The sequence below is a fragment of the Chaetomium fimeti genome, assembly GCF_033439085.1.
Source record: "Chaetomium fimeti strain CBS 168.71 chromosome Unknown B0H64scaffold_1, whole genome shotgun sequence".
NCBI classification, from domain to species: domain Eukaryota; kingdom Fungi; phylum Ascomycota; class Sordariomycetes; order Sordariales; family Chaetomiaceae; genus Chaetomium; species Chaetomium fimeti.
The window spans coordinates 2,251,781-2,264,573 of NW_026944329.1; the positions used below are offsets into that span (position 1 = coordinate 2,251,781).

Genomic DNA, 12,793 nt, shown 5'->3' on the forward strand with positions numbered 1-12,793 from the left:
TGGTGTTGACGATCACTGACCAGAAGCCCGGTAGTGGTTGCATGATGCTAATTTATAGTGGAATCCACTAACCTTCGGCACTGCAATGCAGCTGCAAGGGGCTACGAACAACACCCCCACATTCATGGAACCTGTCTGAATACTTCATAGAGATTATCCATTCTTCGTGTCATTAGGTATACATATTTGAATCCTTGAACCCCGAATACACCTCCTTCATCCGTACAATTACTTAGCCTTAGATAGGCCGGATTAACACAGTCTACGCAGCCCGTTGATCCCATCACCAAAGCCTCACATCCACACCCCAATTACAATCTCCCAGTACCCTCCTTCATCCCCGTCCGTCCTATTCACAAGTCAGAGCTCCCCATCACAGTCTTCTCCCCAATGTTGTCAACCGCCCTACACAGCACGGAATAGATTAGCCACCTACCCAACCACCACCACAAACAAACAACAACAACAAATCACAACACACAAAACTCACCTCCCCCCTTTCTCACCCTCCCCCCTCCTCCTCCTCACCACACCCACCCCCTTTTCACCCCACCTCCCCCACCCCATCATCGCAACCGGCATCAACACCAACCCACCCAGCACCCCCACCGCATTCTTCCACCCCCCCAGCACCTCCCCCACCAACACCGCCATACCCTCCCTGCCCCCAAGCACCTCACACTCCACCAACCATACCAACCCTGCCAGCGCCCCCACTACCACGCCGGCACCGACCCCCACCGCCAGCCGGAAGGCCAGCACGCGCGGGATGTCGTAGCGCCGGATGACGGCGTGGGCTGAAGACGCTGCCGCGGCGAGGGCGAGCAGCGGGGCGGCGTGGGGGTGGGTTGTGAAGGGGTTGGTGTCGGTGGTAGTGTACGTGTTGGTGGTGATGTTGGTGTTGTCGGAGGAAGGGAGGGTTTGGGAGAAGGCGAGGAAGAAGAGGGTGAAGAGGATGGAGGAGGCGGCGAAGGTCAGTGCGGCGTAGATGAGGGCGAGGCGGATGGCGAAGACGAGGAGGGCGACGTCCCAGAGGACTTCGATTATGGAGTCTGTTGCTTCGAGGCGCGGCCAGTGGGGCATTGTTGGACTTGTTGGTTGGTATGGGGTTGATGGATGGTTGTGATAGTGTTGGTTGTTGTTTTGGGGTGAGTTGGGTGATGGACTGCTTAGCTGCGGTGGTTGTGGTTGTGCTTGCTTTGTGGATGACGGAATGATGATGTAGTGGTTCGTCTGGTCTGTCGTGGTTGGAAGAGGGGCTTGGGGAGCGGCTTAGGTATTTGTAGAACGCAAAAAGCACTGCTTTTAAAGGACTCGACACGTTAATATGGTGTGACCTCCATGTAATTGCTCGTCAAGGTTATTTATTGTGTTTGCGGTAGCGATACCTAGAAGTGGTGAGCTCGGCTCAGGAGACATTGGTGGTGGTGTGATTCCGATTGCTACCACAGCCACTCCACAGACCAGTTAACAGTCCGTTTCCGGAAAGCCATGAAAGACCCGACCATTGTAGAACAGCCCACAGTTTCGCAATGCAGTATCACCTACGTTAGTCTGACTGATGTGATATTTGCATCGCTGCTTAAGTTATGGCGGTCATACTCGCCATCCAACGCAATACTCGTACTCTATAGCCGTCTGTCAAACTCCTGTTTACCAAGTGGTGTTGGGTATCGTCTGTATTCCTGAGGCGGCCGTGAAGACACCATCCATCTGCTCTAGTGGCCATGGTCTTTAGATTGCCGCCTTGCCCAACTTCTCAGCCAGCGCATCGACCTCCTTGTCCTTTTGTTGGGCAACTGGCTCCGCGTGCGCCTCCTTGGCCTCCTTGATGAACTTCTCAGCCTTATCCTCAGCCTCGACGTCTTCTTCCTCCTCCTCTTCCTCCTCTTCCTCGCCCTCGGACTCCTCTTCCAGGTCGCTCAAGCTATCGAGGCCCCAGTCATCCTCGATGACGATATCACCGGCTTGCTTCTCCTTGCGCGCCTCGAAGAGGTCTTGCAGCGCAATAATTGACTCGTCGTCCTCGGTGAACTTGTTGCCGTTGAGCTCCAGCTTCTTGAGAACCGGCAGCGCCTCCGCGGCCTCGGCCAACGCCTTGACGCCGGGCGCAGTGATCTCGTTGTACTGAAGTCGCAGGATCTGGAGCTTTGTGTTCTTCCCCTTCCCAAGCGACTTGGCTAGGAGCACACCGCCCTTTGCGCCGAGCAGCGAGTCGCCGATGCCCAGCTCAATCAGCTCAGCCCAGCCAGGCGCGACTGCCGCCAGCGCCCTGGCACCTAGGAGGGTGAATGTGTTGTCTTGCAGGTCGAGCACCTCGAGCTGCGAGGTATGGCGCAGGCCCTCGCTCAACAGATGCGAGATACCCTCCTGACGGATACCGTTCTGGACCATCTTGATCTCCTTGACCTTGTTGTGTAGCTTAAACGCCTTGGCCCATGCCGCCATGCTGCCGTTTTCGAGCCGGTTGCGACCACAGATGACTGTGTCGAGGTTGGGGACTTGCTGACCATTCTTGCGTGCCTCCTCTTTCTTGCCATGCAGTTCCGAGAGCGCATCGGCGATCAAGATTCCGGCGTGCGGGCCGAGACCGTTGTTGTTGAGGTAGAGGTGCTGGAGGGGCACGTGCGCAGCCAGGAATGCGACCAGGGGCGCTTGGGTGTTCAGGCCGAAGGCGTTATCGTTGAGATTGATGGTGTTGAGGTTCGGGAGGTTGAGGATCGAGTTAAGGAGGAAGGAAAGCGCTTCGGGGATTTCGTTGAGGAGGCGGCCGGTGAAGATGTCAGCGAGGTTGGCAACCTGGGAGGGGGGGATTGTCAGCGGGCTGCAACGCGCCATGGCGGGGTTATCGCGCCTGAACTTGACTTACACGCAACGTCTTCTTCGTCCCCAGAACTTCGCCGAGCAATTTGCATGCGCCGACGCCGAGCGTGTTACCGAGAATGCGCACTTCCTCGATATCGGCCGTGGCGCGAAGATCGGCAATGTGAGGCTCGAGGTCCTCGGCCGTGTCCAGCTTCAGGCCCCTCCCCTCAAGGGAGAAAATCTTGGTAGAGGGTGCCATTTGGTGACAGTAAACTAATATGTAGGCGTAGTCGCCGATATACCCGGAGTTGCACAAGTCGTGTTGGTTTGCAGGAGACGAAGTTGGGTGCTGCAGGACGGGGCGCAAGTCTAGTCTTCAGAAGGTAATTTATTGTTATGGTGGGGGAGGGGTAAACAGAAAGACCTGCAGCCTGGCGCTGGGGGCTGAAAGGTGGCAATCCCTTGCAAACCCGGTTCATTGAACCCACAGCTGGCGTCAGTTGTCCACCACTTGCAGGGCGGTGAAAGCTGAACCACCCCCGGTCGGTCTAGGCGCGGCGGGAGAAGCATGCCGCTCTCCGCGGCGCGAGCGCTCAGGTTGGAAGGGACGAATGGGTGTTTGCGAAATCCGCGATCTCCCAAATGTTATCAAATCCTCCCCCAATTCATCCCCGAGGTGTCGAATGCCCAAATCAGGTGTAAAATCCTTAACCCCAATCAACGCAGACGTATTTTACCAACCGTATTCCGCCTTTTTAACACTCCAAAACTCCAACACAACGTGAATACATCTAAGACAAAGCTGTTGATCTTGCATCGAATTCTCACGCCCTATTGAATTCCCCATCTTCAATTCTTCTCACACCGTTTGTCACAATGGCAAGGCCAGATTCCCCGATGGACGACTCACCACTATCATCAATGTCTTCCTCCGAGGACGAGTTTCCCGACGAGGTCACCGAGGTTATGGACGACGGCCCACCACCCAAGCGCCTCAAGATCACCGCCCGTTCGAACACGCCCTCGGCCGTGGCGCCGGAGCCCGAGGCAGGCCCCGACCCGCTCGAGGGAATGTCGGACGTATCTTCCGACACCGATGGCGACGTCCCCAGCTCGCCAATCAATGCGCGACAAGACGAAGATGACTTCCAGGAGCAGATCACCGTTTGCGCGTGGGAAGGGTGCAGGACCGGGGAGATGGGCAACATGGACAAGCTCGTCGAGCACATACACAACGACCACATTGAGAGCAGACAAAAGAAGTATACTTGTGAGTGGGTTGGTTGCTCGAGGAAGAGCATGCCGCACGCCAGCGGATACGCCCTGAAGGCCCACATGAGGAGCCATACGAGGGAGAAACCATTCTACTGCTACCTGCCCGGTACGTTTACGCGGAGCTTCCTCTTTGCTTCTGCCAGTCGACTAACCTCAGCGCCCTTAGAATGCGATCGCGCATTCACCCGCTCCGACGCTCTCGCCAAACACATGCGCACCGTGCACGAAACCGAAGCGCTCCGGCCCTCCGACCCGGTTCCCAAGAGCATGCAAGCCGCGACGGGCAAGTCCAAGAATCTAAAGATCATCATCAAAACCCCACAATCCCATGCCGCCGGCCATGACGATGCCGTCGACGACGGCAGCGCGGGTGACGAGTCCTCAAGCGACATGTTCACCCCCTTGACCGAAGACCAGGGGTTCGCTTCCGACGAGATCAAGATGCCGCTCGAGCGGCTTATGAAGCTCTGCCGGCTGCAGGTGAAGTGGGCCGAGGAGGAGGGCGAGCAGCTGCGCGCCGAGTGCAAGCAGTGGGAGGAGCTGTACAAGCAAGAGTGGGTTGAGAAGGAGGTGCTGCTGGATCAGGTAGTGGACAGCGAGCAAACATGGCGGACTCGGCGTCAGGTGGTGCTTGCGACGCCGGACGATGGTGACGCGGTGATGGCGGCGGATTCGAAGGAGCCGACTGCAATTGATGTCTGAGAACTCTGGGTGTTGTCAATGCGGTTAATTTGTCAACTCCGAATAATGGGCTTGACAGGCTGCGGCCGGAAGCGGTTCTTAAACCTTGTTATAGGGGGCGTTGTGGTTTTTGGTGGGAGTTTGGGAATGGGAAGGGCACTTGACAAGGCATTGATGGTGAGAGACATCGCTCTCCGCCATATGGCGAGGCGCGAATGGACAGTCTTTCGATATAGCATGGCCAGGTGGGAGCGCTGCTGTGGGGCGACGACGAGGGCGCGAGTGTGCCCCCTTTCGCCGCCTACAAAATCAAGCGCTTGTTAATATCCTTCGATAGACGCAAGGACAACTCATTATTGCCCAACACAACACATAGTTATCAAAAAACATAGATTCCTTCACAACCCGCCTCTCCGCCCACCACGCTGACAACACACACCTCAAGCCACCACACCACCACCATCTAATCACTGCGCCCGCGCCCCCTTCTTCATCTTCTTCTTATCCGCCTCGGCGTTGCGGAACGGCCACCCGCTCGTGCTCTTATCGGCGCCCGTCCGCCGGCTCACCCGCCGCTTCGCGTCGCCCGCGAACATGAGCACCCACAGCCCAAAGACCGCCAGCGCGCTGCTCCCCACGCACCCGAGCAGGTAGGCCAGCTGGCCGCCCGTGCCCCGCCGGTGGTAGCGCGCCCACGAGTACGACGCCGTCGCCGCGTGGTAGAGGGACGTCACTAGCACCGCCGCCGAGGCGGTGCCGGTTGGGGCGGATGGATCCGGGGCTGCCGGGTAGGGGGCGGGGGGGGGGAGGGGGTTAGTTGGTTGCCCTGCACAGTAAGGAAGGGTGAGGGGGGTTGGGTGGTGTTGGGGTGGTTGGGGCACAAACCTTGGCCGGCGGTTGAGTCGAGCGGGAGGGCGCCCGAGAGGATGAGCAGCAGGCTGCCGAGGGCGAGCTGGGCGAGGCCAAGGGAGCGGGAGAAGTACTGCTCGAGGGAGCTATAGGCGGCGCAGTACTCCCCCCCTTGAGCCGGGCCGTCGACTTGGAGGAGGGTGCTGATCAGGGAGGGCCAGATTATGAGGGGGACGGCTTGGGTGGTGAGCCAGGCGAGGCTGGCGACGCTGTAGGTTGATACCGACTGTCGAGGTTAGATTAGAGAAAGCGGAGGAGGAATGGGATAGGTGTGGGGGGTGACTTACATCCATGGTGCGCTACATAAAAGGCTAAGAGAATATGCGAGGGGCAGGTAGTTTCAGAACCGCGCCCTTGGCCACTACTTGTCTTTCAATCTTGACCTTCAATTCAGCTCCCAAGTTGTGATGAGACCTTCGCATGCGGAAACAACTCTCTTTGATACGACGTCATTGCAGGGGTAAGCGGTGAGTCCAGGACGTTATGTAAGCATTGGCACTCGTCTTAACTGCCACATTGGACTCAAGACAGAAGGGCAAAAGGCAAGAAGTTGAAGGAGATAGCAAGAAATACATAGGTAGTTAAAACGGAAGAAAAAATCATGAAATTTCCCAACTACCTACTAAGTTCGATTTGAAAGTTCAGAACTAAGAAACGGGAACCTCAAATACCAACACCCTGATTGGCACATGCCTCGGAAAACGGCGGGCCTGGAACCTTGCAGCTTGCGGGGCACCGAAACCGCCACCAGCCGATGCCGCAAAGGCGCAACGGCATTTCAAAGCAGTCACCTCAAATTGTACATCTCCGGCGAAAAGACCGCGAAATTACAAAATACCCCCACGGGATTTTTCTTGTTATCTATCCGTGTCAAATTCACCGCAAAGCCTTATCACAGGCTACAGATAGTTACTACTCCGACGGGTTTGTCTCAAAAGCGCGTCAACCGCGGGGTTCCCTCAACACGCACTGACCGAGTTTGCGCCCGCGGCTCCCATCACCAGTCAGTCAGTCAACCTTTCGACACCACCTAGGGCGAACGCCCACCCGCACACTCGCCCACAGTCAGTTCGCCCACCATGTCGGCCATCCTCTCCGCCGACGACCTCAACGACTTCATCTCCCCCGGCGTCGCCTGCATCAAGCCGATCGAGACGCTCCCGACGACCCAACTCGGCCCCGAACAGCAACAACCGTCGCAACAATCCCTCGAATTCGAAGTCATCCTCGACGGCCAACAACAGCCCACCGCCACCGCCGCCTCGCCCAACGGGACGGCAGCGGGCGCGGCGCCGGCCCAGATCTCCCTCACCGACTGCCTCGCCTGCTCGGGCTGCGTGACCTCGGCCGAGGCCGTTCTGGTCAGTCTGCAGAGCCACAACGAAGTGCTCTCGGTGCTGGACGCCGCGCCGGGGCTGCGGGTGGTACGAGGCAGCGATGGAAAGGCGGCGGCGGCGGTGTCCGGGCTGGAGAACCCCGACGCCAAGCTCTTCGTCGCCAGCGTCTCGCCCCAGACCAGAGCCAGCCTCGCCGCGGCCTGCGGGGGCGCCGTGACGGAGCAGCAGGCCGGGTGGATGGTCGAGCAGCTCCTGATGGGCCCGGGCGGGTTGGCGGGGGGAGGGAAGCACGGGAACGGGTTCGCGTGGACGGTGGACACCAACACGGCGCGGGAGGCGTGTCTCGTGCTCGGGTCGGACGAGGTTTTGGGCGGCGGATCCCATCGGGGCTCGGATAAGCCCGCGTCGCCTATCCTTACGTCCTCCTGTCCCGGGTGGGTCTGCTATGCGGAGAAGACGCACCCGTACGTGCTGCCGCATTTGTCGCGGGTCAAGTCGCCACAGGCGCTGATGGGCACGCTGCTCAAGACGACGCTCAGCCGTGTGCTGGGAATTGCGCCGGACAGGATATGGCACCTGGCCGTGATGCCGTGTTTCGATAAGAAGCTGGAGGCGAGCCGGGAGGAGTTGACGGATGCGGTGTGGGGAGGCGCGGGGACACCGGGGAGGGGTGTCAGGGACGTGGACTGCGTCATCACAAGCAAGGAGATCCTCATGCTCGCCGCGTCGAGGGGGGCAGATTTCTTTGACTTGGCCAAGTCCGCTCCCGTGCAGCAACCTGCATTTCCAGACCCGGCCATCCATCGGTTTTTGTTTCCGGCGCAACGGCGCAAGCAGCTCCGGGATGGGGGCACATCAGGAGGTAATCTGCATTACATCCTCCACGACGTTCAGTCGAGGCACGCCGGCTCGCAGATCCAGATGACGCGCGGCAGGAATGCTGACGTCGTCGAGTATGCCGTCGTCCTCGGTTCCTCCGGCGAAACCGTCTTTAGGGCGGCGCGCTACTATGGCTTCCGCAACATCCAAAACCTTGTCCGAAAGCTGAAGCCGGCAAAGGCATCCCGCATGCCGGGCGGGAAGCCATTTGGTAGTGCACGTAGGCCGACTGGCAGGCCAGGCCCCTTGGAACACGCCTATGTTGAAGTCATGGCGTGCCCCGGAGGTTGCACCAACGGCGGTGGCCAAATCAAGGTCGACGACCAAGTCATCGTTGATCGCAAGAACTTCGGCGAGAAGCCCGGGCCGGACGAGCAAAAGGCCTGGCAGGCCGAAGTCGACGAGGCGTACTTTTCCGGCGATGAGCCAGATCCTGCACACGGTGCGGGTGACGACCACTCGGCGGAGCTTATTGCTGGCATTTCTCCTTCGCATATTCGAGATACCCTAGCGCATTGGGCGGACATCACGGGCATACAGTTAGATAGACTGGTGTACACGAGTTATCGCGAGGTCGTGAGCGACGTCGGCAAGCCCGTCAGCGACACTGAACGGGTGGTCCAGCTAGCTGGTAAAATCGGTGGCGGGTGGTAACCGCGTCGTCGTTATCGTAGCGTACCGATAGATAATTTCAACTTTGTTCACCACCACCACGTCTGGCGAAACCAAAACCACCTCTACCGCTCCCATCTGGGCCCCTCGGTGAGCGTATAATTTGATCCTCCTCGCGCGGTGTGCTTGATCGGTTCCCAGGCTGGGCGGAGCCGTCGCCGCGCTTGTGGATATTGAAGCCCGGCTTCGGCGAATATCCGGGATCGAAAAGTTCCCTCGTGCCGCCAGATTGTTGCGAACTCGGTTGCCTCCTGTCCTGCCGCCCGTTATCATGGTCGCGGCCCCTACCGCCGCGCCCCCTGCCTCGTCCCCTGTGGTTCTGCCGGCCCTCTCCTCCTCCCGACGGCGGGGTGCCGGTGCGCGGCGTGGACTGGCCGGACGAAGGATCCGAGTCGCCAAAGATCTTGGCTCGGGCCTGTTCGTACCGTTTCTGCTTTTCTTCCAAATCGCGCTGCTGACGTTTTCGTATCTCCTCGGGCGTCTCCTGCTTCTTCTTCTCGGTCTCGTCTTCCTCGTCGTCTTGTATTGTCAATTGTTCGAGGCCAGTAACTGGGTCGCGCCTGGCGATTACCTGGGGGGCAGGCTTGCGGCTCAGGACTTTGACGGCCGGCTTGAAGGTCGTAGTGAGGGGCACTGGATTGTTCGTCGGGGGTAGAAAAGGCGCCTCATTGGGGGTCTCTCTACACACAGGGTTAGAGGCCCTTAGCGGGTTGATGTGAGCTGGCTAGTTAGGGTTTGCGACATACGCTGACTCCCATAGCCTGCGCTGCTCCTCGTCGTGCTTGGCCAGGCGTTCAGCGCGTGTCATGGGCGCTTGTTGGGGCTCTGACACGGGCGAGTCCTCCCTTGCTGCGCGGTCGGCTTGGGCCTCCCAGTCATCGTCATCCCAGGCGTCTGGGATTTTGGTGCCCTTTCCCATTGTGATAGTTAATTGCGGCCTTTACTGGTATTATGGTTTCGTGACTTTGTTGGCTGTTGTCTGGAGAAACGGTAGTGGAGTGACACACACACACCACTAACTTCCATTCCAGGTTGTCTCGGTTGATGGATTCGTGAAGTTGGGATTCGGTCTCCACCTTTCACTGTTCTCGAAGCCGCACGGACCATGATCTGCCTCTGGGGTCAGTGTCGGGGTTCAGTGATTACCACATTGAGGTCGTCACTGGGGAGCTCTCGTTTAGTTGCGTTTGGTTGCAAACTTTACACGCAAACCATCCAAACAACTAACAGTCATAAAACCGCACAGCCCGAACGAAGATCACATATTGTGTCGTTGAAAAGGTAACAAGCCTAGCTACCTCATATGCCATAACCGAGTTCCATCGTGGTTATGCCCGTGCGTGGGTTCTCAACTGACATTAGCGAGGTAGTTGAAGCGGCATCGGTTCAGCTCCTATCCAACACAAGGCGACAAGATGAACTCAGACGATCTCATGTCGGACCCGGGCCAACACGCCAATTACGTAAAGCCATGGGCCTGGAACAACAAGAAGTACAGTGACGACTACGAGGCGCACAAGGTCCGGCTCCAGGGCCAACGCTTCAGCTCCGGTAAGTCTCTCGGTGCTACTACAGAACATAGTGAGGATATTAACAAACTTCGAAGCGGATTACCCCGACCCTCTCGCCCCTCGGTCACCTCACCAGAGGCAGTATCCGAAGGGAACCGACCCTGAACTGGAGAGCAAGCTGCAAGAGTTGATTGCTCAGGTCAAGGCCGGTGTTGCTCGCGCAGCTAGCGCTGCTACTTGAGACATGGGACGTTGATGGATGGTTTGGTCCGAGGTGGCCTGGTTATGAATTACGATATAACGAGGTAGTTAGTATAACAGTATGGATATGGCGATAGGACATTGGCCCGGTTGGGCATGGAGTTTAACTAATGAAAGTGTGCATTATTTACGTTGTCTCTCCCTTCTCAGTTCATCGAGTTCTTGCTCTAGTTATTCCCTCCCAGGGAAGGGAGATGGGCTGAGACACCGAATCAAATCACATGATGCGCAACCTCCATCTCCCTTGGGGCTGGTTGCATCGTACCCCTGCCAGTCAGCTTGGAGAGCCGGTCCGGAAGCTGAGCTGACGCTGATCCCGCCGGGAGGACCCAATGTAATGCGCCACTCCCGCCCGGGGCGCCGACTTCTCGCCCTCACTCGAAATACGGCGTCCAGACAACCACACGACATGGTGTGTATGGCGCGCCCGTCCATTTTTCTCGCACAAGAGTGGCTGGCACAGTTCCCCAAAGTTCGTGCACATCGCTCGGCTCGTGTCACCTGTGTGGACATCAAGGCAGAGACGAGTGCATCTCCTCAGTCCCAGTACTTGGCATTACGGGAAGCTTACACGCCGAGCCATTTACAGATAGGAAGCCGGTGGCAACGGACAGACACGGCCCAATGGTGCCACGAGAATGCGTCCGGGATAACAAGATCGTGGTTTCCCTCGGAAACCTCCTAAGCGAGCTTGATGTTGTGTAAACCAGAACCGGCCAGTCCCCGCCCGCAAGCAAGCAATATGTCAGCATACGCCGGCAAGCTGTTGGCGCAGTCGTGTAAGCCGTAATTGCGCTGGTTGCTGGGACGGGCCGAGCCCCAGGGACAGAATTGGTCGCGTTGGCCGGTGAGGTTGAGAGTCAATCTCGACACGTCTCTGAGATACGTGCCGGTTGTGTTGGCCATGTGTCGCCGGTGATGTGCGATTATCTACGGGGACCAAGGCGGCACTAGTCCCAGCCAGGCCATCGTGTGCGACGTGGGACGCGGAGCTTTCGGTACGGAGTGGCATTTCCCGGGAGGCTGAAAGTTGACCGAGGATTCACGAGATGTTGAGGCAAAACGGGCTCGACGGGGAAGGGCTTCCTTGATCCGTTGAGGCGGGGTCGTCCAACCAAGCCTCCAGACGCCAATCGCCTGAATCCTCGAATGAGGGAAGGAATGAGAAAATGAATGCGTTGCTTGGTACCAGCTTGGAGCGACCAGGCGTTCTAGGCCATCGGAGAGCCACGGGCTTGTCTAGATCCGGTCAGTTGCAGAGTTGCCACCATCCAATGCCACTTCGACGCACGCTGGACTCGGAGCCATGTGCAGCATGAGAGCGTGCGGTTGAAGGAGGGAAAATGAGCGAGTGAAGTCCCTTGGTCGCAGAGACCAGCACATCGACCCACTCGAAGCCCCATATTTCCGTTTCGAGCATGCCACCGTCACACAACGTTCAGACGCTGGTCATGGATTTCGTGACTTGGGACATGCGCAAAAAGCGATGGACTGCAGGATGGATCAACTTATCCTGTGCATGTTTCAAGCAGGCCTGAGTGGCCTTTTGTCAATCCAGGCTTGGCCTGAGAACAGGCCAAGCTGGGCCACCAACACTGTTGACCCGGCGTTCTGGATGGCGGCAGCCCTCGTGATTTAAAAATAGCATAGATGGAGGCGGCTGGTTGGTAGACGACATCGAGTTCCGAAATTATCTCGAGAGATGTCGGACCTCTCTGCAATGGTAATTTGATCATTTCATCTGTTCAACTCGCCTCCCTTCATGACGCCCTTGCTCAAAATCCACAGGTCTGTGCTCGCCTCGGGCTGCGGTGTGAGCTGACCGAGCCCAACGGTGAGGTCGGGCACCCGACGCAAGACCTCGAAAGGAACCCGACCTACACAAGAGGCCGAAACCTGCTGGGAATTTAGTTAACTAGGCACTTATTTACCTACAAGATTGTGTCCTCGCTACGCATGGCGGCCAACCGACATATTAGCAACTGTTTCTCGAAACTTGACCTTTACTAGACGCGGGAACAAAGAACAAAAACCAAAATAGGGTTTCGGAGGCCCTCACCGAGTCACTGAGGTTCGGACGATCCAACATCCTCATTTTTGTTGACCCACCAGTCTCGGGAGGTCTCGGCACAGCCAAGCATCATCCACTCTTGGGCGCCTGAACCCCACCATAGTTATCTTAGCACATACGAATCGAATCGTAAGTGCCCTGGTAGGTGCGTCAGGAAGCTCGGTGGGTAGCCTCAACATTGGATCTCGGGCGCAGGCCTGCCGACTTAAAACCACAGCGCCTTGTCCTCCAACTGGTCCCGCATCAAATGCAAACCCAACCCCAACCGCCAAATTTCGTAATCACACGGCCCGACTCTTAATCGGCTCTGAGTCGCGGGCGGCAACATATCTCTTCCTGCCAGCTCCGCCAACTATTTTGCCCACTTTCTATATTCTTGTCTTCCAACACCA

The 12,793-nt window shown here is 57.7% G+C and overlaps 8 protein-coding genes across 8 annotated transcripts; 4 read left to right on the top strand and 4 right to left on the bottom strand.

Annotated features, from left to right (window-relative positions):
• Window positions 1-134: 134 nt before the first annotated feature.
• On the bottom strand, window positions 135-1,371 carry B0H64DRAFT_381034 (uncharacterized protein). Its single transcript, XM_062802775.1, has one exon. It carries the CDS (start codon window positions 1,081-1,083, stop codon window positions 487-489), a length of 597 nt encoding a protein of 198 aa, XP_062664009.1. The 5' UTR covers window positions 1,084-1,371; the 3' UTR covers window positions 135-486.
• B0H64DRAFT_381035 (uncharacterized protein) lies at window positions 1,372-3,199 on the bottom strand. Its single transcript, XM_062802776.1, has 2 exons — window positions 2,870-3,199; window positions 1,372-2,799 (listed from the first exon to the last, which is right to left on the bottom strand). Exons 1-2 carry the CDS (start codon window positions 3,062-3,064, stop codon window positions 1,735-1,737), a joined length of 1,260 nt encoding a protein of 419 aa, XP_062664010.1. The 5' UTR covers window positions 3,065-3,199; the 3' UTR covers window positions 1,372-1,734.
• Window positions 3,200-3,681: 482 nt separating this feature from the next.
• B0H64DRAFT_437661 (uncharacterized protein) lies at window positions 3,682-4,782 on the top strand (the record flags this gene model as incomplete). The annotated part of the gene is made up of 2 exons (XM_062806276.1): window positions 3,682-4,186; window positions 4,247-4,782. 2 exons carry the CDS (start codon window positions 3,682-3,684, stop codon window positions 4,780-4,782), a joined length of 1,041 nt encoding a protein of 346 aa, XP_062664011.1.
• Window positions 4,783-5,005: 223 nt separating this feature from the next.
• On the bottom strand, window positions 5,006-6,346 carry B0H64DRAFT_16763 (uncharacterized protein). Its single transcript, XM_062798713.1, has 3 exons — window positions 5,958-6,346; window positions 5,647-5,896; window positions 5,006-5,542 (listed from the first exon to the last, which is right to left on the bottom strand). The coding sequence occupies exons 1-3, from the start codon at window positions 5,961-5,963 to the stop codon at window positions 5,229-5,231; spliced, it is 570 nt and encodes a 189-aa protein (XP_062664012.1). The 5' UTR covers window positions 5,964-6,346; the 3' UTR covers window positions 5,006-5,228.
• A 1-nt stretch (window position 6,347) lies between these two features.
• On the top strand, window positions 6,348-8,559 carry B0H64DRAFT_16696 (cytosolic Fe-S cluster assembly factor NAR1). Its single transcript, XM_062798698.1, has one exon. It carries the CDS (start codon window positions 6,750-6,752, stop codon window positions 8,538-8,540), a length of 1,791 nt encoding a protein of 596 aa, XP_062664013.1. The 5' UTR covers window positions 6,348-6,749; the 3' UTR covers window positions 8,541-8,559.
• On the bottom strand, window positions 8,559-9,641 carry B0H64DRAFT_16683 (uncharacterized protein). Its single transcript, XM_062798693.1, has 2 exons — window positions 9,305-9,641; window positions 8,559-9,238 (listed from the first exon to the last, which is right to left on the bottom strand). Exons 1-2 carry the CDS (start codon window positions 9,475-9,477, stop codon window positions 8,578-8,580), a joined length of 834 nt encoding a protein of 277 aa, XP_062664014.1. The 5' UTR covers window positions 9,478-9,641; the 3' UTR covers window positions 8,559-8,577.
• Window positions 9,642-9,973: 332 nt separating this feature from the next.
• On the top strand, window positions 9,974-10,310 carry B0H64DRAFT_437665 (uncharacterized protein; the record flags this gene model as incomplete). The annotated part of the gene is made up of 2 exons (XM_062806277.1): window positions 9,974-10,109; window positions 10,165-10,310. The coding sequence occupies 2 exons, from the start codon at window positions 9,974-9,976 to the stop codon at window positions 10,308-10,310; spliced, it is 282 nt and encodes a 93-aa protein (XP_062664015.1).
• B0H64DRAFT_16644 (uncharacterized protein) lies at window positions 10,213-11,278 on the top strand. Its single transcript, XM_062798687.1, has one exon. It carries the CDS (start codon window positions 10,392-10,394, stop codon window positions 11,013-11,015), a length of 624 nt encoding a protein of 207 aa, XP_062664016.1. The 5' UTR covers window positions 10,213-10,391; the 3' UTR covers window positions 11,016-11,278.
• Window positions 11,279-12,793: the final 1,515 nt, after the last annotated feature.

What these genes read in the sequence shown, in the direction of transcription:
- B0H64DRAFT_381034 (XM_062802775.1), bottom strand. Translation starts at nt 1,083, where the DNA reads ATGCCCCACTGGCCGCGCCTCGAAGCAACAGACTCCATAATCGAAGTC.
- B0H64DRAFT_381035 (XM_062802776.1), bottom strand. Translation starts at nt 3,064, where the DNA reads ATGGCACCCTCTACCAAGATTTTCTCCCTTGAGGGGAGGGGCCTGAAG. An exon ending in GGACGAAGAAGACGTTGCGT is followed by an intron (nt 2,800 to 2,869) that starts GTAAGTCAAGTT and finishes CCCCCCTCCCAG; the next exon opens with GTTGCCAACCTCGCTGACAT.
- B0H64DRAFT_16763 (XM_062798713.1), bottom strand. An exon ending in CGACTCAACCGCCGGCCAAG is followed by an intron (nt 5,543 to 5,646) that starts GTTTGTGCCCCA and finishes CCTACCCGGCAG; the next exon opens with CCCCGGATCCATCCGCCCCA.
- B0H64DRAFT_16696 (XM_062798698.1), top strand. Translation starts at nt 6,750, where the DNA reads ATGTCGGCCATCCTCTCCGCCGACGACCTCAACGACTTCATCTCCCCC.
- B0H64DRAFT_16683 (XM_062798693.1), bottom strand. Translation starts at nt 9,477, where the DNA reads ATGGGAAAGGGCACCAAAATCCCAGACGCCTGGGATGACGATGACTGG. An exon ending in CGCAGGCTATGGGAGTCAGC is followed by an intron (nt 9,239 to 9,304) that starts GTATGTCGCAAA and finishes CCCTGTGTGTAG; the next exon opens with AGAGACCCCCAATGAGGCGC.
- B0H64DRAFT_16644 (XM_062798687.1), top strand. Translation starts at nt 10,392, where the DNA reads ATGGATATGGCGATAGGACATTGGCCCGGTTGGGCATGGAGTTTAACT.